Below are 24,436 nucleotides of genomic sequence, written 5' to 3'. Positions count from 1 at the left end.
TAAGATGACGCATATGCAGGCCAGATGTGGCTACTATTGTACTCAAGTTGTTTGCACGGTTGTGGTCAATGAAAGCCTTTTAATACCTCGTCCACTAACAAGAAATTATGAATGAAAGCATTCCCCATTGAGTGGACAAACCATGTATGGTTTTGGAGAATTGCAAAAAGCTGTTGTGTTTTCATAATTGTGGCTTAGTTGACAAAATAATTCACAAGCATGAGAGTTTCTATAGTCATAAGATTTGCACTGTTTAGTTGATTTACCAAAACATATTTTGTGAGGTTAAATTCTGCTCTGGACTAACTCATGTCCACCTCATGATCTGAAGCACTTTGTGGTTGGAAATAAGGCAAGAGCCAACCGCATTTGGCACATTTTACACAACTTCAGGGTGGTATGAATCTCATGTAAATGTTATTCCTCTATCAAAATAAATGAGGTGGACTTCGGAATTGGATGACTCTAAGGTCTATAGACTATTGCATGGCCCACTCACACAAATGAATAAATAGAGAGGGAAAAGATACATCTTCTTAACCTCTGCGTGGTTCAATAAGGAAAAGAAGAATTTGAGCATAGATATAGAGTCTAATTAAGGAGCCATCTCCATGTGACAGGCATGCTGACAGGAGTGGAGTAGCACAGAGGAGTGGTCTTACACTAAGACAGTCTACATTACAGAATCTGTCTTTACAGGGGAAATATAATAGTGAAACTGTTTCCCGGCACATAGAATACAGCTGCATATCCCAGCAGGACAGCAAAGCCCATGAATCAATAGCCTTACTGCAGTCTCATATATAACACAGACAGGCATGAGCGCGGGGACACTTAATCTGCTCACAAACACTTTTCCACAAATACATGAGCCTGGAGCACTGCACTCCTCTCTGGCTTCACTGTAATGTGGGGACATTCATCTAATATTTCACAACATGTGCCCTGGGCTCTCTGTGATTCGGCTGATGGTTTTAATGAGGTCTTATATTCTACATAAGTCCTCATGTCTGCTGTGCATTCACAGTATTCCTGTGTGAGAGCCACTTCTCAACAGAGAAATCACACAAGATTGACCAGGGCATTGGAAAATCTGTGAAATGCCCAATAATCTACAGAAAATGTCTTTAATCACCAGCAATAATATGTATTTTTTTTACTGTTTCAGTGGCCAACCCATGTCAGCACTATGCTGTGCCTTTTCTATATAAGCCTCAGTAATGTCCATTGCAGTGCAGAGTCATCTTGTCAGCGTTAATAAAAAGGAGTCAGTGAACCTTTATAGCACGACTTCAGAAACTACCACAGAGACGAGCAAATAAAGCATTTGAAGTGGTTCAAATCAGGGGCCCACAGTTGTGTCTGAGGGATGGGGCAGCTTTGTTCTCACAATGAAAGGTGGACATGCCTGGAAGCAGGCGCTGACCTCACGTGTGGACAAGTTTAAACAAAGGACCTTTTCCATGTAAGTCAAATCAGTACATTAAACAGTTAAGGGGACTACTTCCTGTCTATTGTCCAGGCCTGTGCTGGAGCAAATCTCTTCTGTCCTTCAACAACTCTGATTACCATTGGCCTCTGAGTCCACCCAATCATCACAGATGATGAATACCTGCAGCCAATCCAGTTGGCAGTTAATCAGTGATGTCCAATCAGGTAATGAGGACCTTCATGTTGGAATGGGGAGCAGACAACCGCACGGCTGCTGAGAACACAAGAAAATCCTTCCAATCACATTGTAAAGATACTTCAGACAAGCCATAGCTGTTGTACTGCTCAGGGAAGATTGCTGTCTGTGTACAATTGCATGTGATCATAGACACAGTCGTCCTGATGGACATCTCTGCAGGCAGGCTGTCTGACTCAGAGATGGGAAATGAGGCGCTGCGTTTAAATATTGGAAATTCTGTTCTTGATAAGAACCACCCATAAACTCCAGTCCTCAGGGACTTGGAACGATGCACATGGAGACAATTTATTCCACAATACCACAAGTGGGATCTGTCAAAGACACTTGTTTTGTGGGGAATTAGTATCATTAACTAGGTTACAAATAAGCAGCATAGCTGCAGATGGCTCCCCCACAAGTTCTTAAAGAAATGGGTACATACCGTAGGTTAGTCTTAGTAAGAGCCAGATGATGGCTTTCAGATTTGTGGTCCCTCTTTACCAAGAATTCCTCAGGGAAATCTGAGAGACCATTATGCAAATCCACAGGTGCATTACAAGAGCAAATAACTGGACTTTTACCTCCAAGTACTTCAAGATGCTGCACTGCCTGCTTCAGGTGGTGTTTAGACCAGTGTTGACCCAAACCATAAGGCTGTTGTGTGAGAATCTGTGGTCTTGAAACAAATCAGAATTAGAATGGCAGGTTGCTATCCCAAATGTATAATAAAAGCACATCTGGTTGTTCATTAGCTTTCTATGGCTGTCACACAAGAGATCATTTTAAAGGTCCAGTATGAACATTTGTGGAGGGGGCACATCACCTGCATGATTCCATGGAAATAGAAAGGTCACTTAAAATCACACTTTGGACAAAGGGGTCCCATAAAATTACTTAAAAGAATATAAAAAGTTACATACTGTAGCTTTAATTCCAATTGTGTTCTTAATGTGGACTGCTAAGAAAAGCTGTTCCTGCTTCTGTTTCCTCACAAATATATTTTGTGTGGAAAGCCACATATAATTTACTGATGCAGGCATCTATGTCAGATGAAAGATCTCATGAAAGAATGTTGAAAATGTAATGTACAACTAACGCCATCTGGTGTCTAAAAGCGGAACAAAAAACAAACTGTTTTACAAAGGAGCAAAATTGGCTTAGATTGATTTTATGAGAACCATATAGTGGACCATATATCCTAAAATATAATATTTTACATTACTTTTTTCTTTTTTTTTTTCAAAAACAGCAAAAAGATTAAAGTTCAGTCCATTGTTTTATTCCCATATTAAAGAACCTGCAGTGCAGAATCTAAAACATTCATCAGCAGAGAATTGCCATTAAAAAAGAAAAGTAAACCCAGCTTTCAAAAGCATGGGTCATTATTTCACAATATCTACACTGCTAAAAGGGCAGACTAATCCAGAAACGCCCAAACATAACACATGGATCAGGAGTAAATGCCAGATGAAAGCTAAGCAAAACTGAAGACCTTCCCTCGTCTCTATGAGGCACATGCACCTATAGTACTCTCTGTGAGATTGAGCTTTCTCATCTTTTCTAAGGACACCATGTCAGCATTGCACCACCCACACAGCCATATGGACTTAACACTGGAAAGGCCGGCCAAACTACAAACAAGACACTTTTTTTTTCTTTCACTATTTTGAAAATGTGGTGACGTTTATAATTATAACAAAAGAAACTGATGACAGTAAGACTGGCCCTTTGCTAAAATTCTTTGTTGGCTAAAAAAAATAAAATAAATAAATGTCTTTTCAGTCCCCATCATGCTTCAGTGTACTTACATTATGGAACAATTGGGTGTTTTTTTATAAACATACACTGTACATGTACAAGTGAATGCATAGGCTTTGAAGAATCTGAGGTAAACGAACAACAAGCAAAGTCCAAATCATTAATACCATAGCATGTATAACACTAGTGTTTCTTTCTATCCAGCCAATTGTTCCACATGTTTGGATGTGTACGTTTGCAAAATGCCAGTATATTAGCTGTTCATTTCTACCATTTCCACCATCTGTACCTTCCTGGATATACAATCAGAGGCAGAGGTCATGAATAAGGCAGGTTATAAAAGATAACAAAAACATACTGTTCAGACATACACCAGAAAAAAACATAAACTGCAATAAATTACATTAACATACAAATAATAACAATATTTCAATGACAAATAGCTTGGCTTATTTAAAAAAAAAAAAAAACTTCATCATAACCACAAATATAAATTATATATATATGGAGTCAACCCCAACGTGCAGCAGTGAAGAAGTCCCTTCTCTTTAAAAGTCCAAACACAAGAACATATTTACAGTCACTAGTATGTACAGGTGGTGAAATAAAGAGTGATGTCTTATATTTACACACATATCAGTCCCTGATCAGTTAAGGCCAAAGTGCTGCAGGTGCACATGTCACCCATGTCGCTGAAAGCAGCTGTTGCACTTACATTTGCAAAAAAAAAAAAAAAAAAGTAGTTACAGTAGCAATACTCAAGGCCTTTACTCACAAACTTAAATCAATCAAATGCATAAAACCAAGGAAAGCTCATACAACCCAAAATAAAAGTACCCCTTTAAATTGTTTCAATATCACTTCTTTTTCCCTAAAGTATATTATTTATATACATCCAGTAGCACTAGAGGTGCAGCCTTTGGGGATGTCCTCTCATTCGGAGAGTACAGTAGATAGCAGGCAGAGATAAAGTTGAAGCTCTGCTGAGATGTCCACTGTTAAACAGAGATTGAGTTAAAACCTGTGGGCAGTGCTGGAACCACAGTACCAGGGGAAGGAGGAGTCAGAGCATCCCAAAGCCTTCGCTGCCTTCACTGATGGCCAGCTTCAGCATCTTGTGCAGCTCCTCATAGGAGTCATAGGTCGGGAGGCACAGCTGGTTAAAACTGCACAGACAAGGAGCGTACAAAGTACAAAGTGGCAAAATGTACATTTGAGATGGTATTTATAGCAAACCACAGTGGATATCAAAGATTACTGAGCTTACTGTAGATTCACTATGGTAGGTGGATAGAAGGTGGAGAGTTGGAAACATGCCAAGTGGAATCTTATATAACATTAAAAAAGGATATACTGCTGCACTTACGCAAATACTACAATAAGCAATAAAAATCTAACTACTTGAAGCTACTGATTTCAAAGTAAGAGAATATAATGATAATTAGCAATAGAAGTTGCTTATTCAACCTTCTACAATCTGATTGTATTACTTATTGCAAAGACAATATACACAAGACAATATAAGTCTCAAAAACATTCATTGAACGAGTATATATAATATTTAAATGTATAATAATATATAATAATTAAATATATAATAATATAATTATGGTGACAGGCATAAGTGGTACTGTGTTGCTCTTACCAGGTGTGTGCAGTGGGCAAAGTGCTGTGTGTGGGGGCAGCAATGATCTGGAAGGAGGGGCACAGGGTGTTGAACCCTCCAGGAGGGAGCTGAGAGGAGCCAGTGGTGAACTGCAGTAGTCGGGCCAACTCCTCTTGAGTGAAGCTCGACACCACTGCCCAGAACCACTTCATCACCTGAGGGGAAACAGGAGGAATGAGTCATTGTGTACTATTCAAAAGGAATTAGGAAAGGCTTTTCAATGGTCTTACTTTTTCTCTGAAATGCCATGATCCTCCAACAATTACAGCATGGGCTTTAAAGTCCTGTACATTTATGTCTCCCGTTCCACACATCAATAGCTAAAGAAACAGAGAATGTGCAGCTTTATTTATAAAGAAAAACTAAATATATACAAATGCTTCCATATTCATACACATACCTCTAACTCATTCTCATCAAATATGGCCAGCAGATTTTCTGGCACCAGCTCATTCAGACCTTGAAGCGATTAAGAAATTACACACATTTTTGGAGCGTTACCAGATTAGTAAGTTTGTCTAAAATCAGATGTCATATGAGCTCATGCAGTTACCTTTCAGGAAGTGTTCCACCTCATCTCTCACCTGGCTAGCCAGTCTGTACTGAGCCAGCAGGTTCAGATAATGCATCTTGTTTTCATTGGTAACAGTAATGTGAGCCCCTCCTGATATTAACTCCACCACCTACATGTCCAGAAACAGCCATTCATGTCAAGTTCATTGTAAATCATTCAGTAAAATACAACACAAATAATATTTGGCTCATGCTGAGAGACATAGAAACAGATAAAATATGAGTGCAAGTCAAAACACCTAAAATGTTATATACTGTAATGTTTGCGTACTAACATGTGCTTCTTATAATAAAGCAAATTAAGTCTGGATTGTGTCTCCAAAAAGGGGAAATACCCCTGGAGTTACTGGGCTTTATAACAAAGCAACAAACTTTAAAGAGGGCCATTTTTTCACATTTAGCTCATCCACCTTTATATAAACTTACCACTCCCTCTCTTTAAGCACTGTAAAAACTCTGCCAAACAGACAATATGGTTTCTTTTGTTTGGTTTATTGCTATCTTTTGTGCAATGACATCAGGGAGGTCCCATCCTGTTGCCTCACCTTCTCCAGCTGTCCCGATTTGCTGTACTTCTCCTCAGCAAACACCAAGTCCATTTCACTCACATCATTGTTTAGAATAAAGCACACTTTTGTTTTGTAGAATTCCTGATCATCGGTCTCAAAGTACTGCAAAGCCAGAACACACAGTTTTAAAATATAGCCAAGTAAAGAAATCATTTGAAAATCAGGTTGACATAACAAGAGCCATAATGCTCCATACCTTGTAGTTCATCCTTAGACCAATAATCTGGGCCAAGAAGGACCGTGTAAAGCGGGCTCGGACTAGTTGCTTGTAGGCTCCACCCAAAGCAGACTCATAGAGGCACTTGCCCACAACACGGCCTGCAAACTCATACATCTTAAGACGCAGGTGGGGAGGCCTATCAGGATTTGGGTGGACCTGCGAATACAAATGATATTGTTCTAGAAGGCATGAAGTGCAGATAGTACATGGTGAGCAGTCTCTTAAAGGTTTACTTACTAGGCCCTGGTTGTTGTCACTGAAGCGTGTGAAGAGCTGGTTGGATGTGTCAAAAAGGGTCTTACAAATTAGCTCAAACCACTCCCTTCTCGGTCCTCCCCAGTCCAAAGCTACACAGGTTTGGACATAAAATATGTGTCACATTAGAAATCACTTGGTAAAGCCAAGCAGACTGCATTAGAAAGACAGGTGACGATTACCTTCTTCATCTTGGAACACAACTTCAAAGTTCTTGCTCCAGTCTGACACAGAGAAGTTTCTTGTGGCCTTTAGAGACTGTAAAAAGACATTTTAATTTGTTTTTCTTTCTGAAAAATGACCGATGTTTAGTTTATTTGTTTATTTTTTTCAAATACTAACAGAATCAAGAATTGTATGTCTGGCAATTTTTAGGCAGGTCTTGGTACGAGGTTTCTTGGAGTGGATGTGCCTGAGTTCACGCTGAAAGAAGTTCACTTTGTCTTGGAACGTTTCAGAGCCACCTGACAACAAAAGGTTACATTATTATATTATATATAATATTATATATAATATATATATATATATATATATATAGTGTATGTGTTTGTCTATATATACACACACATACACTAGAGCTCTTCTTCCATGCAAAGTAACGATTAAGATACCTACCAATATTTTTGTGCAAGAAACGAATGAAAGTAGCAGCCATGATGTTTCTCTCTTTGCAGCTAAGTTCAACTGGAGGCTGTATTCCATCATCCACCACTAAAGTCAAGTACTTGTGAACGGGGTCAGGACCATGGTAGGTGAACTAGGACAGGAGACAACGTATTATTTACAGCAGGCTTTTATGTTATTGATTTGTACCTTAAAGAGGCTTACTTTTGTTCCGGGACATACTCGAAAGGTAAAAAGGCGCCATGGAATAATCTTTAAGTAGAACTCCTTCACTGACAGTTGCTAAATTAAGTGTAAGTTAAAATAAGTTAAGTTTGTGATTAATACTAGGTGATAAAATAAATGGTCTCTTACCTTTGGCGATATGTAACAGTAGACCTTTTTTGGTTTCTTGACCTTCTCTGGTTGTCCCTCCACGGGAGAGTCGTGCTCATCCTCTTCGTCACCCATTGAGGGTCTTCTCTGAGGAGCCAGCAAAGAGGAGGCTGGTAACTGCCACGAGGAGCTGCTGTAGTTCCCACTGCTGTACAGGTAGGCCTCAAAGTAGATACTGATGCCTGGTGTAGACACGTTCTTCTCTACACAGGTTTTCTCATTCTCTGTTCAAAGCGCATTGGATCACAAATTAAACAATATATAAGAAAATGTGAGTGGTTGAACAGAATATTGCTTACCACTGAGAACAATAATGTCAAACTCCCCATTGCTCAGTGGCTGGTCTTTGTAGGAGATCCGGGCCCTAAAACAGCCAGTCTTCTTCAGGGTTAGTCTGAGCAGCACCTGGCACTGTGGCTTGTTGAGTGAAACTGATTTACTGTAGCAGTCTTCCAAGTTTTCATCATCTACTGTACCCAGCTAGAAGAGCATAGAAAATAACGGATTTCATTCCAAACACATACCTCTAACCTCAACACTTATGTGATGGAACACTTAGTTGTTTTCTCACCGAATGCACATGGACACTGTAGTTGGCCTCATCTGTCAGACTTGTAGAGTTACTTGTGGGATTTCCATATTCATCCCTTGGTTCAATCTGCAAAGTGTGTTGCTGGCCATTTGTTAGCACCAGGGTTGAAAAATGGTAGGCTATTTTTGTTTTTGAAGGGACCACAGTTCCTAAAAATGAAAAAAGTATAGTTTCTTGATGCATTGTAACCTAACAAGAATGTTAGGTGAGTCATACCTGGCTGGAATATTTTGTAATAGGGACTGTAAGCTACATTGAGTCCTCCCAACTTCACAGCAACTTCATAACGACCTGCCTTGCGCACAGTGAAGGCAACTTTAACAACATTGGACTCCGGCTCTTGTAGGACTTCCTGAGTAACGGGGATATCCAGGGCCAGTTCAATGTGAGTAATATTGACCCTCAGTCCAACTGGTCGGTGAGCAGGAAAAGGCTGTCCATTTTTATAGAAGAGCTAAAAAGCAATAAAACTGAATTTAAAGATTTTCACTAGTGTTGCAGAGAAGACTTAATCCCACATACCTGCACCCTGAAGCTCATCGTCTGCCCCACCTCCTGTGGTTCCTTCCAGTCCCATGATACTTTGCAGGAACGTGGATCCAGGTAGTTTCCACGGACATAGTCATAGATGCTGCGGTCACCGCGTCGCCCAGGATCCTCATTCTGGAGAAAGCTGACCACTCTGGCTGCAAGCTCGCAAAGGAACTTGATGGTGAAGACAAAAGCTATGATGGAAACAGTTATTCCACCTGTAAAAAGGTAAGCAGGTGGAAAGACAATTAGATTTTTATTTTTATCATTTAAAAACATTTCAGTCACTTTCAAGCAAATATCATATACATATACAAATATAAATATATAAATAATATACATAAACTCACCAATAACGTAAAACATGAGGTCCCTTATCAAAAAGCACAGTGCCACAGTACAGCCAAATATAAGAGAACCAGCTGAAAAGACAGATGCCAGTGTAACAATAAATCATCAAATGTGAAGGAATATAACATTTACTATCCCTATCCCTATCAAATTATATATATAATATTATAAAATCTCTCTTACCAACAGACCACTTTTCATTCAGACGCCTCTCTGCAAGGCTGTGGACCAGCCGGATCTCGTAGTCCTGGTCACGGCTTCCCCGGGATTTCTGGAGGATCTTGATGCCAGTGGACAACTTGATGTAATCTTCGTAGTAATAACCCCAAGCAGCTAGAGAAAGCTGCTGTGTATTGTCAAACTGAGAGAGATCATCTAGGTTCATACAACCTAAGGTCTTCAGCCTGAAGAGGAAATGAAACTTATCAGTTTACTAAATAAAATACTGTTAGGTACCCATAACGAAGCTGGCTGAAATACACTTGAAGAGTGAACACTTGTTGTAAGAGTAAGAGAGTCACAAAATTTTAGCCAGCTTTATTATTGACTTAGTTATTCCTAGTTTTGGAATTTGAGACTTATAATGTTAGCATTTATTATGCAATAAAATTAAGGAAACCACTGGAGTTAGAACAGTTATCACTGTCTTGTGTACAGTCTGAACAATTTGAAATCAAAGGAGAAATTCATCAAATAAAAATGGTTTCCTTTTCTGAACTATCAGAGTAAAGATGAACAGATTGTTACAGGGTATCGCACTACAGTCTGTAAAAATACTGTTACCGCATTGACCTCTTGAAACACTGCAGTCAACAAAAGTGTGCCCTCCTGTGGACGAATACCTCATGCACAGCCAATTGTATTATATTTTATATTTCACTCTCAATTATGAGACAGGTCATCCAAGTTATTACTTTGACAAAAGCCAGCATACCTCAAGCACAAAAATATAACACTTACGTATCGTAGTAATGTTCCAGGTTTTGTGAGCAAAGCCACTCCTGGAAAGCAAAGTCTCGGAGCAGCTGGATGTTAGCCTCTGCAATCTCCCCCCAGCGCTGCTGTTCTTTCACCACCTCCTCCAGACGACTCAACACACTCAGACTCAGCTCTTCCAAGGTCTGCACATCTGCATATGCACATCAAAGGCAACATTGCAATGTCAAAATAATTAGGTCAGACTATTGTAAGCAACAAGTGATGATACCAGTAAGTTCATAAAATATCAAAACAAGCAATCCATCACTGACCTTCAAATAAGTGTCTGTACTGGAAAAGGCTATGTCCTCGGAGCCATTCTTTAATCTGACTGTCTTTGTCTTTCTTCCAGTGCACTTCCCAGAAGAAAATCCACAACAATGAGCAGGAGAGGAAAGTCAGGAAGAAGCGGCGGTCCATCAGACCATCCTTCAGCCTTCACAGAGACCGCTCTGCTCACAAAACACTCCCATTCCTCATAAGGGCAATCGGCTTCCTGCACCAGAGAATAAAATAATAATGTATTTAAACTGTGAAATAGTAAAAAAAAAAAAAATAACAAAAAACACACACACACACACAGAGAAAACTGTTATAGTAACATGAGCTGAGGAAGCATGCATATTTAAAGTAAAAGTCACTCCCTAGATGTGCCTGCTGGAAGAATAGACTTACATGTAATCCAAACAATAAAATATGCATGAACAGCCTGTCGTAAATATAACTGCAGCTCATTTGCTTGTCTGAGCAGGGGCAATTCAAAAGTGAAAGCACGGTGGACTGCGGTCTCTGAGAGCATTTATTACACATGCATACACTGTCCACAACACATTTGTAATGATAGAGGTTCTCTAAAAAACACACACGCAATATTTACCAAACAGATCTGTCTGTCACTGAACATAAGCCCAGTTTGGTCAGTTTTTTTGTTTTGTTTTTTTTTTCTGAGAAGCGCACGGGTCGTGCTATTAAAAGGCGTTCACGCTGGACTGCGCTGTGCAAACAATAACATAACACAGTTGGGCATGTCTGCTAATATTTAGCACACAGGTTAGCGCACAATGTGAGCCCGTTTCTGCGCTGCACAAATCTACATTATAAAAAGGGGATGCTACTGGCTATTTTTCTAGTATCTATAAATAGAGGCCTTGTTTCATCCAAATAAAGCAGCTACTTTTTTGTATAATATGGTATTTGTAAAGAAGGAAAATGCTGCTCTACCTTCGTCGGACAGTTAGCTCGAGCGACCGGAAAATGCCAACAATCTGTGTCGAGTGTTGATGACGTAAGGAGTATCTATCTACAACTCCATCGCGCACGAGGAGCTGCTCATTTTGTTACTAAAGTTACAAATTTTTGTGAGGAAATGGTATGTACAATCATTTATTCATCGTCTTTTATGCTTGTTTTACGCCAAGACAGACGTACACCTTTGTATTTATTCTGTGGTGGAACTACCGCCCCGACTCAAGCCTTAGCATGTTTGCTACATTGAGAAACACAGAAACAGCCAGTTTGCGTTAACATTAACTGATTAATCATTTTAAATGGCAACTATGCACACATGATATATATACGAACTGTAGATAAAAGATAAAGGTAAGCGCTTTAATGTCATACTATGTTTTGCAATTCGTAAGATTGAACAAAAAGACTTGGATGTATTTGATTGATTGATTGATTACTACAGTTCTTTACGTTTTGTTTTTGTCAAACAGGGGAAACAGAAAACAAAGAAGTTTGCTGTAATGAAAAGAATGATCAGTCCAAAAGATCAAAGAATGTGAGTTTTTGATCACTTTTTTTTTCTTAAACCAGTAATGTATAGCTAATATTTATCTTACAAAATATTGTCCTGTTTTGTAGAAAGGAGAAAGACCGTGCTAAAGCACCAGAGAAAAAGAAAAAGGATCCCTCAGAAATCAAAGAGAGAGAAGTGTAAGGTGTATTGGCATGAATTAGATCTGTGTTTTGTTTTAGTTCTCCCTAATTTGTTTTCCTCTTTTTGCAGGCCAAAGTACCCTTCTTGCTTGTTTTTCCAGTATAATACTCAGCTTGGCCCACCATATCACATTCTCGTGGACACAAATTTTATTAACTTTTCTATCAAGGCCAAATTAGACATAGTACAGTCAATGATGGATTGTCTTTATGCGAAGTGTGAGTGATCAGAGTGAAATTATGTGATGAAATAAATGTTTCCACGATGCAGTGTTGATGAATATTTGAATTTTAATCCAGGCATACCATACATTACTGACTGTGTGATGGCTGAGATCGAAAAGCTTGGGATGAAGTACAGAGTAGCTCTAAGGTATGACTCTATATTTGTGACTATGCTTTAGTTATTATTTTATTTTACATTTCCTTTTTTTCAATTACAGGATAGCAAAGGATCCTAGGTTTGAACGGCTACCATGTACCCACAAAGGAACATATGCAGATGACTGCTTAGTTCAAAGAGTAACCCAGGTAAAATAAATTTTATTATTCAAATTATATTTTTAAATGTTGCGCTAACAAATTATTGCCAGGTCAAATACTGCAACATTGGTTGTATAGATGCACATGTGTAACATAAAACATAATTTAGGGACAAGGAAGAGAACAGGTTTGAATCCATTGCTGATTGGGCTTGTACACAACAATCAAGATTAGATACCACAAAAAAATATTAACCATGGCTTTTTTTCCCAGCACAAGTGCTACATCTTAGCAACTGTTGACCGAGATCTCAAGAGGCGAGTCCGTAAAATCCCAGGAGTACCCATCATGTACATTTCCAACCATAGGTGACCCTTTTATTATATAGCAGTAATATGCTTGTGAAGAACTTTTGTAACCCTAAATTTTATTTAAATTTTAGGTACAACATTGAACGGATGCCTGATGATTATGGTGCTCCCCGATTTTAAAAATCATAGTGCTTATGTTGTATATGTAAATAAACTAATGTTTCAAATCTCTATAATTTAGTTTTTTGCTTTCTTTACAATTATTGTGGGTATTTATGGTTTGAGTTAAATAAACTTTTACATGCCACTACTATTTGTATTGCTTTACTATATGTAACAATTAGAGATGTGTTTTATATTTTGCATCCATAATTTTCTTTTGACATACAGTGTGTACTGCTTCTTTCCATTATGAGAAAAGCACTTGAATGCAGCTTTTGGCCCCTCTGTGATAGCGGTTAGCTATTGCGCATGCGCAGTGTTAGGGAGTGTCTGAAGCTGTCGCTGAAGGTTGGAGCATCTGCATGAACAATGAGCCGACTCTCAAGGAGGGAGATACTCAAGAGAAATCGCGATCAGGACGGGAGGGAATGAAGAGGAGACGGAGCACTGCGGCGATTGGCGATATTTAAATTTGAATGACCTCTAACGACACTGGGAATTTGTAAGCCTCCTTTATCGTCTTGTCTAATTAGCCTTATCTTGTTAGGAGAATGAAGGCGTTGGGTTGATGGGCTCCTGTGTTGAAAGACACGTTGGAGTCAAAACAGGGTCCACCTTACCTTAGGTCTTATTGAATTTTAATGCAAAGCATTATTTATAAATGCCTTATTTGTTAATGCTCTAAGATCAGCGCAAATCTGCTATTGAACACTAAACTGTCCCATCTTCAGCTGATCCAACTTTAAAGGTGACTGGGACTTCTCTGGAGCTTCCTCTTTCTGCCTATACTTGTCATGTACTGCTGGGCATCTGCCGGAGCTGACTACTTAAACTTGAAAGCTGCAGCGGATTATTAGTGAAAGCCATCAGTCAGGAGCACATTGGAGGGATGCTGAGGACAGCCATGGGTTCATTGGACGAGAGAGACGAGGAACAAGAGGATGAAGGGGAAGAGGACATGCGGGATGGAGGGGTGCCCTTCTATGTCAATAGAGGAGGCTTCCCCTTGGACGAGGAGACTTGGGAGAGGATGTGGCGACATGTGGCCCGGATTCACCCCACGGGAGAGGATTTAGGCAAGAGCATCCGGGGTGCCACTGACCTGCCTAAGGTAAAGTGGATAAAGTGTGCTATCTCATTAGACAGTTCAAGTTAAGAGCAGCTGGTGTGAACTTCATGAACAAAGAGAAGTGGAGGGTTGGAGGAGGCAGACTTGATTATAAGAAAATGATCAAATGTTTAATCTGGGTTTTAAGTTTACATCAGTTAACTAAGTCAAAATGTCACTTTCACACATTGAATTCTATTCATTTTATTCCCATTTATCTAATTCAAAATAAAGAAGCACAGTAGTCAATCAACCCTCTATTCTCTCTCTATGAGTATTGGGATTGTACGTTCATAATGGAATTGTATGGATTCTCTGTTTTCCAGATTCCAATACCAAGTGTGCCTACATACCAGCCTACCACCACCATCTCACAGCGCCTGGAAGCCATACAGAAGTACATCAGGGATTTGCAGTATCCTTTTACTTATTTTGCACAAATATAAAAGTACTACTTCTCACTCTGTGTATTGTTGGTCTAATACTGACCCAAGGTAAAAAGTAGGCCACACTGAAGCACAAAAAAACATGCTTCCAGTCGGAACAGAAACTCATCCATTATTAATCATGTATAAATATAACAGTGCTCCCTGTGTATTTTAAATGCATCACATTATCTATCCACTCTGCACCTCCTCAGATCTATTTTGCCTCCTTCCCCAGAGCACTCACATGACTGTACACCCAAAAATCACAAGGTTTTAGTAGGTGCTAGACATTGTTCCTCTCACTATTCCTCTCACACTATCATTGACTATTTCCATATATACTTGAACTGCAGTAGTTTACTTTTGCTTGGACATTTTTATCCTTGGCAACAAATGCAGGCAATTTTACGGTTTTGGCCACCTCCTCCCCTATTTCCATGTAAAATAAGCCAGAGGTTGTGCCAGAGAAGAGCTTGTACTGCATAATTAAAAGTCCCCATATTTACATATAAAGTGAACACCACTGATGACCTTAGCAGCCCCTTAGCCCTCCTTCCAAAAATGCCTGGCACGCACAACTTGAATAAGTACTTAAATCTTCTACAAAGTTCACAACCAAAATGCTACTATGAGATCTTCAGTGATATATTTATCTCATGGTCAGTGTCAGCTACTTTTTGATTTCTTAAAGGTGCATTATGTAACATTTTTGGGGGAGGGTCTGCCACCTGCTTGTCTTTAAACAAAGTTCCATAGTATGCGTATCCATCTCGCTTTGAATTAATTACAGACACAGCCCAAAACAATACACTGAAAGATTTGAATTTTTACAGTAAGCAGGCTCAGCTCTCTGCAGATCAGTCCTGTAACTTGGCATGGTTGTGTCACTTGCTTTTGCTTGTTGCTTTGCTTGCTTGCTTGTCACCTTTAAAATCAAGTAACTTTGGGTGACACTATGATAACAGCAAAGATGCTATAATTTAAAATGGTATTTTACACTTACATTGTGTGTGAAATGCTTAACTAGAAAACCTCCAGGTACAATCACACTGGAACACAATTTTTTGAAATCAAGAAGAGCCGCCCTTTAACTGCGTAAGCACTTCTGTTTGTATTCTGTTGTCATAGAAGATGTTTGTTGTTACAGTTGTCAGATGCATGATACTGTTCCCCACCAGGTCCTCCCCAGGCTTGTGAAAATGAGACATCAGTGTAACTAAATATGGAGCAAATGACGTTAAATTGGTTCTGGCCTCTTACTCAGATTTATTTATGCCAGATTCAGTTATAATTGTACTATGGAAATATATCAGTTACATAAACCCGTAACAAGCTGTAACTAGGAAATATGCTGGAATAACTGATTAAATTAAAATGTTTATTTTATTCTTTTTACAGGTTAATGGACATTGCTAAGGAGATGACACGTGAGGCCCTGCCAATCAAGTGTCTGGAGGCTGTAATTCTAGGAATGTATCCTTGAAAAAACAGATACTAACCAGATTGTCTTTTTTTCTCTAAAAGATTTGTATAGACTTGTGTAGACTTGTATTGTACACACAAGATGTGTGTATGCATTAAACTGATTAAATTGATTCATTTAAGGAACATGGTTTATAAGTTATCTCCTTTATACCACTACAACAAAACCTAGGGGCTAACATTTGAATACATAAAAATACAAGAACAATGTACATTTTTTTATTATTACATTTCTACTTTTTCCTTGACCCTTGCTCCTAAAGTTATCTCACCAACAACATGCCTGGAGTGGAGCGCTTCCCTCTCAGCTTTAAGTCCCAGTTCTCAGGGAACCACTTCCACCACATTGTGCTAGGCGTCCACAGCGGGGGCCGGTTCGGAGCTCTGGGAATGAGCCGCAGGGATGAGCTCATGTTTAAGCCGCTGGAGTTCCGAACCCTCATGGACTTGGTGCAGGAGTTCCAAGGGGCCTACAAGGGCTACTGGCACACACTGCGTAAGGTCAGGATAGGCCAGTATGTGTCACATGACCCACACAGTGTGGAGCAGATCGAATGGAAACACTCCATCCTGGACCTAGACAAGCTGAGCAAAGAGGAGCTGAGGAGAGAGCTGGAGAGGCACACACGGGACATGAGGCTCAAGGTACACTGTATTATAGATAGTTTCTTTATTACCCACCCACTTTGTCCTTTCTGCTACTGTGATATCGCACCATAAAACAGAAACAACTTTGTGGGATAGTCTCATGTAGTTGTTTTCACAGATTTCTCATCAGTCTTTACCCTCTTAGTGTTGTATTCTTTCACCTGTTCAAATTAGTATCAATTCAATATTATTTCAATATTAGTTTTAGTATTGCTTAGTGTCTCGATCATTTTAAAGTAGTAAAAATTCCAAGTAGTAGGGATGTAACAATAACTGAAATTTTGTGATATTGTATCGTCAAAGTTCTCACAATAATATCGTGGACCATCACAATGTATATGCTTAAATTAAGAGTTATGGTGCAGCAATAGCTAAAAAAAAAAGAACTACATAGACCATGATCCTTCGCTCCATTTCAGTGTAGACTACATAAGGGAATAATAGTTTTGAGCACTTTTAAATCTTAGTTATTTGGATTAAGTCTTGTAAAGGCATTTTAAGAGGGAAAAGTAGCATATTTTAGCTGTTTAGCATTTTAGCTGTTTAGCCTCCACAAAATATTGCAATAAATATCGTATAGTGAGATGTATATCATGAAAATATTGTTACAACCCTAATCGTGAGCCTCCCCACCATATCATGAGCTTTCCCACGATATCGCAATAAATATCGTACCGTGAGGTTCATACCGTGACGATATCATATCTTGTGACTTGGATATTGTTACACCCCTACCACCCCTTGCACTGAGAGCATTATTTGGTATTCGGCACAGGGCCTCTTATTAATAGAAAACAACTTGTATATGATATGCTTAAAAGTTGCAGTGCAAATTTCAATGTCTGGAACATACAGTATATTGTTTTACCATTATTTTACAGAAACACATACTAAGATGAACTCATGTTTTGATGTAGCCTAAATCATGAGCACTTAATTCAAATGTGATCACAACATAATCCGGTTCATTTCTCTAGGGATGATGACAATAAGGAGCCTCCTGTTAACTACCCTCTCATCACTTCTCAGTCTAACTAATGCAGCCAGCCTTGAATGCTGAGAGTTTCCGTATCATAAACTTAATGTGATGGCTTCATCCGGCTCTGCTCTGTGTCACCCATGGCTGCCTTACACTACATCAATAGCTGATCGTTGGTGCTGAGTGCTTTACACAATCACATTAAGAACATGGGGGTGCTCTAGTCTTGAATGTGCTGATGCTTCTTATAGTACTAGACTGTGCAGTACTTTGACTTTAAAATATAACTTATTTTATGTTTTAGATCGGAAAGCCTCCTCCGTCACCCACCAAAGACAGGAGAAACAGCATGGGTTCTCCCCTCAAAGGTCCAGGCAGTCCCATGCGCAGGATAAGCAGAGTGGAGAGACGGTATGTACACGATCATGCACTGTATAAAAATAGTCTTTTAAACTTGCAATAGTTATTCATTTCGTTTGTTTTTTCACAGTCCTTCAGCCGAGAAGAAGGTTTTGGATCAGCAATCTTCTGGGGACATCAATGCTTACCAGATTCGTGTTTAAAAGCATAAACAGTATCTCAATTTAGAATATCTGCCCTTATTTTTTAAAGAAAGTCCAATTTTTTTGCACATTGGCTTATTCTCAAGGCACTGTTTTGAATAGGTCACCAGCAAGCCTATCCTCTGCGACAAAATGGTTGAGTCTGTCTGTTTTTTAACACATTTCCGAGAGGGAAAAGACACAAATGTACCAACCATTCAGTGTTAATGTTTTTCTAGATGTTTCTCCTTCAAATATAAGCTCCAATATCTCCTCTGCAATGCGAACCTCTTTGGTTTACAGTTAGTGTGAACAAAATGATTTAATGTTTTTCTGATCAACTGCTCATTTAGTAGTCAGTAAACCCCTGTGCCTTGAACTTTTGAAGGAGATAAAGGACCTTCTGTAGATGCATTTGACAATTTAGAATTACAAAGATAAACAATGTGAAAAGACAATGTCACTTTGTTTTTTGTAGCCCAGATATTGATAAAATAAATGCATTCTGTACTGTTAGTTTTTAATGCTTATTTAAAATCAGCGAATGATTTGTTCCTTGCCCTAAGTGGTATCATGGTATCAGTTTAGTGGTGCTATGCTTTTGTCAACTTGTATATTTTTTATTATAAAATTCATAATGACCTCCTTTAGTATTGTCAGTCCCATCTGTGGCTTTCCATACTCAGTCATGTTTGTTTTCATTGTAGACTATAGATGTTTTTGTATCTAAACTGAGTATTTTATTTCAATAAATGATCACCCACTGGAACCTTTTAAGTGTATCTGGACATTAGTATAAAATGTACCAAAAACTGTATCTTACTTTTAAAAGAAAAAAGAACAACCCACTGTATGTAACCAAATACATTCTCCAGAGCAGGTAAGTGTAGGCTGGGTACTTTTAGAGTAGATGGGGAAATGTTACTGGTGGTGTGTTTTGAGGTCCAGATATCATGTTGATAACAAAGCATCCTTTAATTCTCAGAAGAGAGAACAGTCAACTACAAAGGTCAGTCAAACTCATTATTTTTCCAAACAACCAACAAAAGAATAATACATCAAATATGCGACTCATTATTTACTTGCAATCAAGCAACCAACAATATGAGCCAAGAGATCAGTAAAAACATGAAAATCTTTATTGCACGTCCTTAAACAGCTTAAATATCTAGATGAACCTGCATGAGTACCTTCTCTAAAACATAATGTAAACCACTCAAGACATCATTTGCAAAATCTGACACTTTTTATATTATTATTTTAAATTATTTAACCATTATTTTCCCAGGAAAAATGTTTGAGAACTAATTCTCATTTACAAATATGACCTGGTCATTGTACAAAGGCAACTCTGCAATTCTTTTAACCAATGTAAACCATTCAAATAAATACCATTTCAACTTAAGTACTGTTTCTAATATTAAAGGCACTGTTTTCTTCATTATGTTTTGGCCATTATGGCATTTCTTCATTATGTTGTTGCAATGATGTCGACTTGGAATTTTGCCAAAAGGCTTAGGTGGTCAGAGGGAAACATGTGGCTAGGGAGACCATTCATTGACCACAGTACATCCTCAGACAGGAGAGAGAGGCAGCCAATCGCCTTCAGACCGCTGCTCATAAAGCTGGCCTCTCCTGACAAATACAAATATAAGTAAGTCAACGTAAGTAGTTTCATTTTAACACTAGTTATAATCCAGCTCCTACCTTGCTCCTCTGTGTTTAAGGGGAGTTTGGGAGAGTAGAAGATGTAGTCCACTGTTGCCCCCACTTGAGAGTGTAGCGTTGTAACTTCAGCAGTACCTGAGCCTGGAAGCACATGCTTATAGACCGACTGCAGATTTAACCCGTGACTCAGGAAATGTCTGAACCTGAACACAAGGTTATAGTGAGTAAAGGCACTACCCACAAACCGCATACTGATCAATACACTGTGCAGACCTTGGGGAGGGAGGCTGGGCCTTTGCATCATCTACATATAAAGAATATATGAATCTAATCTTAGAGAGAGAGAAAGAGAGAGTTTTTGATAGTTTACTACTGTACCTGGTGTGACATCAGTCACTCCTGGGATCATCTCCAGGTCTGCTGGTCGTTGACAGGCAGCTGAACAGAAGCGCAGCTGTAGAAGAAACTCGTGACTGTATTGATGTGTTCCTATAAAAAGGACATTAGTATAACAAACTAAAAATAGAGCAGTAATGCTCTTTGAAGCAGTCCAGACAGACCTGTTGTGTGCTTGTGTTTCTCTGAGCCCTGGTTCACTGAAGTGTACTGACAACAGTCACTGATTCCAAGTGTGTCTGGCCACAGAGGAGCATAGAGCCTATAAACGTGGGATTTGTATGACAGATCCTCCTGCCCTGAAATCTGAAAGAACATGCAACAGTTATAGTAACAAACCCCTTTATTCATATTTTAATGAACATGTGTAACATCACCTACCATCCATGCTGGGAGACCTTGGAAATAGAGATCTCCTTCTGTGATTAGCTGGTACAAAGGCGTGTGAGGGACAGAGTTGAAATCCCCACATAAGACTATGTTACAGTTCTCCCCATTTCTTTTACAAGACTTGACTACCTTGTCAATTTCTGCCAGAAGTATGGCTAGCTGTGCCAGTTTAATATCTCCCCTTCTGGGGTTAAAAAGCAGGTGAGTGTTTGCCACACACAGAGGAGGGCCTTGTGCCTTGACCTCTGACCCCTGGATGATCATTGGTCGAAGCAGAACTATAATGGCCACATTGTGCCTGTCCAGCAGCTCTATCTCAGTCCTGAAATACTCCACCTCGATGATGGATAATTCAGTAAAGCAGCTGCTGCGGTAACACGTAGCACAGCCGTCTGTCTTAGTGCCCGTGCGCCGCTTGTACACACAAGTGTAGCCTGCAGCAAACACAAGCTTTGTTAAGGTTTTATTTTGTATACCATAGTAATGCTAACATGATAGAACTTACCCATTTGAGTTAAAACTGGATAGAACTGTTGATAAAAGTGGTTTTCCTGCACTTCTTGGAGACACAGAATCTATAACAAAACCATTGACTCATCATTAGCAACATTACCAATGGGTGTAACTACTTTGTCTTTACAACTCAACTTACATCTGGTGCCCACTTGTGAATTTCCTCAAGAAGCAATCTAGAGCGGTAACTCCACTCCAATACCTCCAGTGGGCAGTGTGTGTACAGGTCCTGGTTTGCCTCCAGCAGGTCCTGACTAAGTATGTTGTAGGACATAACACTGAAATCCATTTCGGTCTTTTTAAAGGGGAAGGGCACCAATGCAGGTGTGTCTGCAGCTGAACTGTCGTTCATGTCCTCCCACACCCTCCACATTACTAATACAAAACAATGAAAAGTTACAGTCAAGCATCAAACAAGCACCAATGACAGATGTGCCACATGTTCCTACCTTCAAAAGGCAGAGTCTGCTCCATTGTAGGATAATAGCTGAGTGTTGGATACTGCCACAGAGGGCATTGTACTTCATTTGTCAGGCCAGGACCCACAGCAAAGTGGTACCCTGACTGTGTGGGCTGTTGTGCAGGGAAGGACATGTCAGTGCTACAGTCAGGAGGAACCAAACACACATTTGAATGGTTTCCCCCAGTGTTTTTACTTGAGGCATCAATAGCTATGATGTATTCATCCCAGCACTCTGATCCTCCAGCAGGAGGCACTGGTGGGCTCACTGCCCTGCCATGAACAAACTGGACTTCCAGTTTGTGGTCTTCTGATGCGGCAAGAAGCTCTTTCAAACATGGCGTTTCTGGCTGAGGAGGCCAGGTTTCTCTGTAGTCCTCAGTCTGTAGTTGGTCCAAGCACTCACAAACTGCCTCCTCTGCCTCCTCTGGGGTAGTACGAACTGCATCCTCTGGGGTAGTACGAACTGCATCCTCTGGAGTAGGAGCTGGAGAGAAACATCCTTCATTGCTGTTTTGCTCACACGCAGGTGCAGCTTCTGTGTCCTCTTGTTCAGGGTGCTTCACTTCATGTTGTGTCTCTGGCAAATCTTCAAGTGCGGTTGTCAGTGCACTCTGGTTTCGACTTGTTTCTGGCAAATCTTGAGGTGCCATCATCAGTGCAGTCTGGTCTTGACTTGACTTTTGGTGTAATAGAACTGAAAAACCTTGTTCTGTGTATGACTCACATTTAGCATCTTCCTCACTTTGTACACTCATCCTTTCCTGCGTCTCTTCACAGGACCCCCCACATGAGGGGAGCTGCTCCTCCAGTCGGGCTGTTTGACAATGGGTAAACTGACAGGCTGTGACAGCACCACCATCACACACCACTGTGCCATTAACAAGCGCAGGAGTGGGATCCTTCTGTGAGGGCTCTGGAAGAGGAGATGAGGATCAGCATGAAAACGACATAGTCATAATGGGTACCATATGGTTAATAAAGTCCTATTGTGGAGGATCCACTGCTTGTCTCCATGGAGATGTTATTGCGTTTACTAAACTGTTCCACAGTATGGCATTAATCATATAATACCAAGGAGAAAACGAGGTGGGGAGGCAAATAAATAAAAACATTTGATAATCACGACCTGTCGACAATGTTTAACAGATCAACAACATGAGTGAAAGTGTGATACAAGAACTGCATACAACAAGGTTTTGCCGTTTTAGGAAAGTTTTAGGAAATTTTTAAGAAAATTCCAATAATGGAGGCTGTTGACAGAGATCAGTTTTAACAGTTAAGAGTTTGGCAGTGCTCTGTCAGAAATGAGCGCCGTAGAGTTTACGGGTTGTTATTTTAATAGATCCATGCTTGTTAAACGCTAGCAGCAGTTAGCTTCAGGCACCTTCTACCGCTACGCGCAGGTTGTTTTGAACAAAGATCTGGGCTGACAGCCCAGAGTACAGGGACAGAAGCATGGGAGGGAGTCACTCTGTTAATAAATTACCTGTGTGTCGACTCGCAAACAAGCGGGACAACGGGTAAAATCCATAGAAAAGCACGCTACCAATCATGTTTCTGATATGGAATTGCGCATGCGCCAAAAAGTTTAGTGTCCAAACAGAATTTGAGCCAAACCTCCCCCAGTCCAAAGGTCAAAGTTTGGACATGTATGCTCTGATTTATGACTTTGAAAAGCATGAAAACAAGTGTAAATTTGTAAGAATGCGGCTTAGACAAAATCGAATACTTTGTGCACTCATTAATAAAGTTGTTACACTACACTCCATTCAGGATTTGTTTCTCCCAACAAATGTATTGCTAATGCTAGAGTAATCTAATCAATTAGACTGGGATTCAGGAGCTAATAGTGAACCTGGTTTAGGAATCAAAAGTTCAAACTCTCGTTTGATGTAATTTTATCAGTTCTGCTGATATCCTAAATATTGTATTTGCACAAAAAACACTGCTTTAAAAGTGCTTTGCATGGATGAGTATTTGTCTCAGTAAAAGTAAAATCTGTTAAATGATTCCAAACCAAATCTGGAGATCATCATCATCATCATCATCACTGCTTGCTTCATAACTCTTGAGGGGCAAGCACAGGAGACCTCTTCCTCTTTCTGCCGCCCTGTTGGACAAAAGATAAACAACATCAAATGGAGGCTCAAAGACGGTATAGAAAAAAGGTCTTGTTACAAAACCTCAATACAGGAGTTTGTGACTGACAGGATGATAAACAGCAATCTATAAAAAATATACCCCATTTGCAAGTTTTGAAAGACATGGGTTCTCAGGGTTAGTTTTCAAAATTTGAAGGTCGAGATTCAGAAATGAGCCCTGAGCTTTCTCCGCTCTCAATCACAATGACTTTTGTGACTATTGTGTTGCTGCCACAATTTTATGTCATATCACACCAAATGTAGCATTACAGGAAGTTTATTTCTATTTGGTTTGCATTGTGCACTTATTGCACTGTGTAAACCATAAATATGTTTATTACATATGTATGTTACTGCAATCAATATTCAAATCAAACTTTTTATTGGATATGCATTAACTAGAGAAAATGTTATTATTATAGCCTGCATTGTTTTTGTGTGTTATGTCTGTAGTAGCCTGCCTTCTGTTGCCAACCACTGGCCTCTTTATAATTAATGAAGCACCACATGGTACCTTAGGAGTAAAATTACATTTTGAACTCTGCTGCCTCTTCCTTCTTTGTTGAGTCTCTAGTCCCATGAAGTGTATACATAGAAATATGGAACTTTTGTAGGAGTAA

General features: G+C 39.6%; 4 protein-coding genes across 4 annotated transcripts; 2 read left to right on the top strand and 2 right to left on the bottom strand.

Annotated features, from left to right (window-relative positions):
- Positions 1-2,926: 2,926 nt before the first annotated feature.
- arel1 (apoptosis resistant E3 ubiquitin protein ligase 1) lies at positions 2,927-11,426 on the bottom strand. Its single transcript, XM_020919327.2, has 22 exons — positions 11,383-11,426; positions 10,434-10,657; positions 10,144-10,312; positions 9,367-9,587; positions 9,183-9,254; positions 8,824-9,050; positions 8,518-8,755; positions 8,281-8,450; positions 8,009-8,189; positions 7,689-7,933; positions 7,539-7,616; positions 7,326-7,467; positions 7,053-7,174; positions 6,893-6,968; positions 6,693-6,802; positions 6,432-6,611; positions 6,212-6,337; positions 5,647-5,776; positions 5,494-5,552; positions 5,324-5,413; positions 5,073-5,248; positions 2,927-4,593 (listed from the first exon to the last, which is right to left on the bottom strand). The coding sequence occupies exons 2-22, from the start codon at positions 10,579-10,581 to the stop codon at positions 4,491-4,493; spliced, it is 3,063 nt and encodes a 1,020-aa protein (XP_020774986.1). The 5' UTR covers positions 10,582-10,657; positions 11,383-11,426; the 3' UTR covers positions 2,927-4,490.
- On the top strand, positions 11,377-13,132 carry fcf1 (FCF1 rRNA-processing protein). The gene is made up of 8 exons (XM_020919328.2): positions 11,377-11,530; positions 11,880-11,944; positions 12,028-12,099; positions 12,173-12,321; positions 12,403-12,475; positions 12,546-12,633; positions 12,859-12,953; positions 13,028-13,132. Exons 1-8 carry the CDS (start codon positions 11,528-11,530, stop codon positions 13,074-13,076), a joined length of 594 nt encoding a protein of 197 aa, XP_020774987.1. The 5' UTR covers positions 11,377-11,527; the 3' UTR covers positions 13,077-13,132.
- Positions 13,133-13,508: 376 nt separating this feature from the next.
- vash1 (vasohibin 1) lies at positions 13,509-18,869 on the top strand. Its single transcript, XM_020919829.2, has 8 exons — positions 13,509-13,560; positions 13,790-14,169; positions 14,493-14,581; positions 15,633-15,689; positions 15,993-16,067; positions 16,340-16,721; positions 18,008-18,114; positions 18,194-18,869. Exons 2-8 carry the CDS (start codon positions 13,948-13,950, stop codon positions 18,264-18,266), a joined length of 1,005 nt encoding a protein of 334 aa, XP_020775488.1. The 5' UTR covers positions 13,509-13,560; positions 13,790-13,947; the 3' UTR covers positions 18,267-18,869.
- A 439-nt stretch (positions 18,870-19,308) lies between these two features.
- On the bottom strand, positions 19,309-23,235 carry angel1 (angel homolog 1 (Drosophila)). Its single transcript, XM_055157574.1, has 10 exons — positions 23,162-23,235; positions 21,662-22,588; positions 21,352-21,587; positions 21,205-21,274; positions 20,691-21,133; positions 20,474-20,615; positions 20,292-20,402; positions 20,187-20,217; positions 19,953-20,116; positions 19,309-19,880 (listed from the first exon to the last, which is right to left on the bottom strand). Exons 1-10 carry the CDS (start codon positions 23,226-23,228, stop codon positions 19,717-19,719), a joined length of 2,355 nt encoding a protein of 784 aa, XP_055013549.1. The 5' UTR covers positions 23,229-23,235; the 3' UTR covers positions 19,309-19,716.
- Positions 23,236-24,436: the final 1,201 nt, after the last annotated feature.

Source organism: Boleophthalmus pectinirostris, unplaced genomic scaffold (genome assembly GCF_026225935.1).
Source record: "Boleophthalmus pectinirostris isolate CB_2022bp ecotype Guang Dong unplaced genomic scaffold, ASM2622593v1 HiC_scaffold_10, whole genome shotgun sequence".
Classification (NCBI taxonomy): domain Eukaryota; kingdom Metazoa; phylum Chordata; class Actinopteri; order Gobiiformes; family Gobiidae; genus Boleophthalmus; species Boleophthalmus pectinirostris.
Note: the sequence above shows the minus strand (reverse complement) of the source record. Positions and strands in the feature narration are given on the sequence as shown.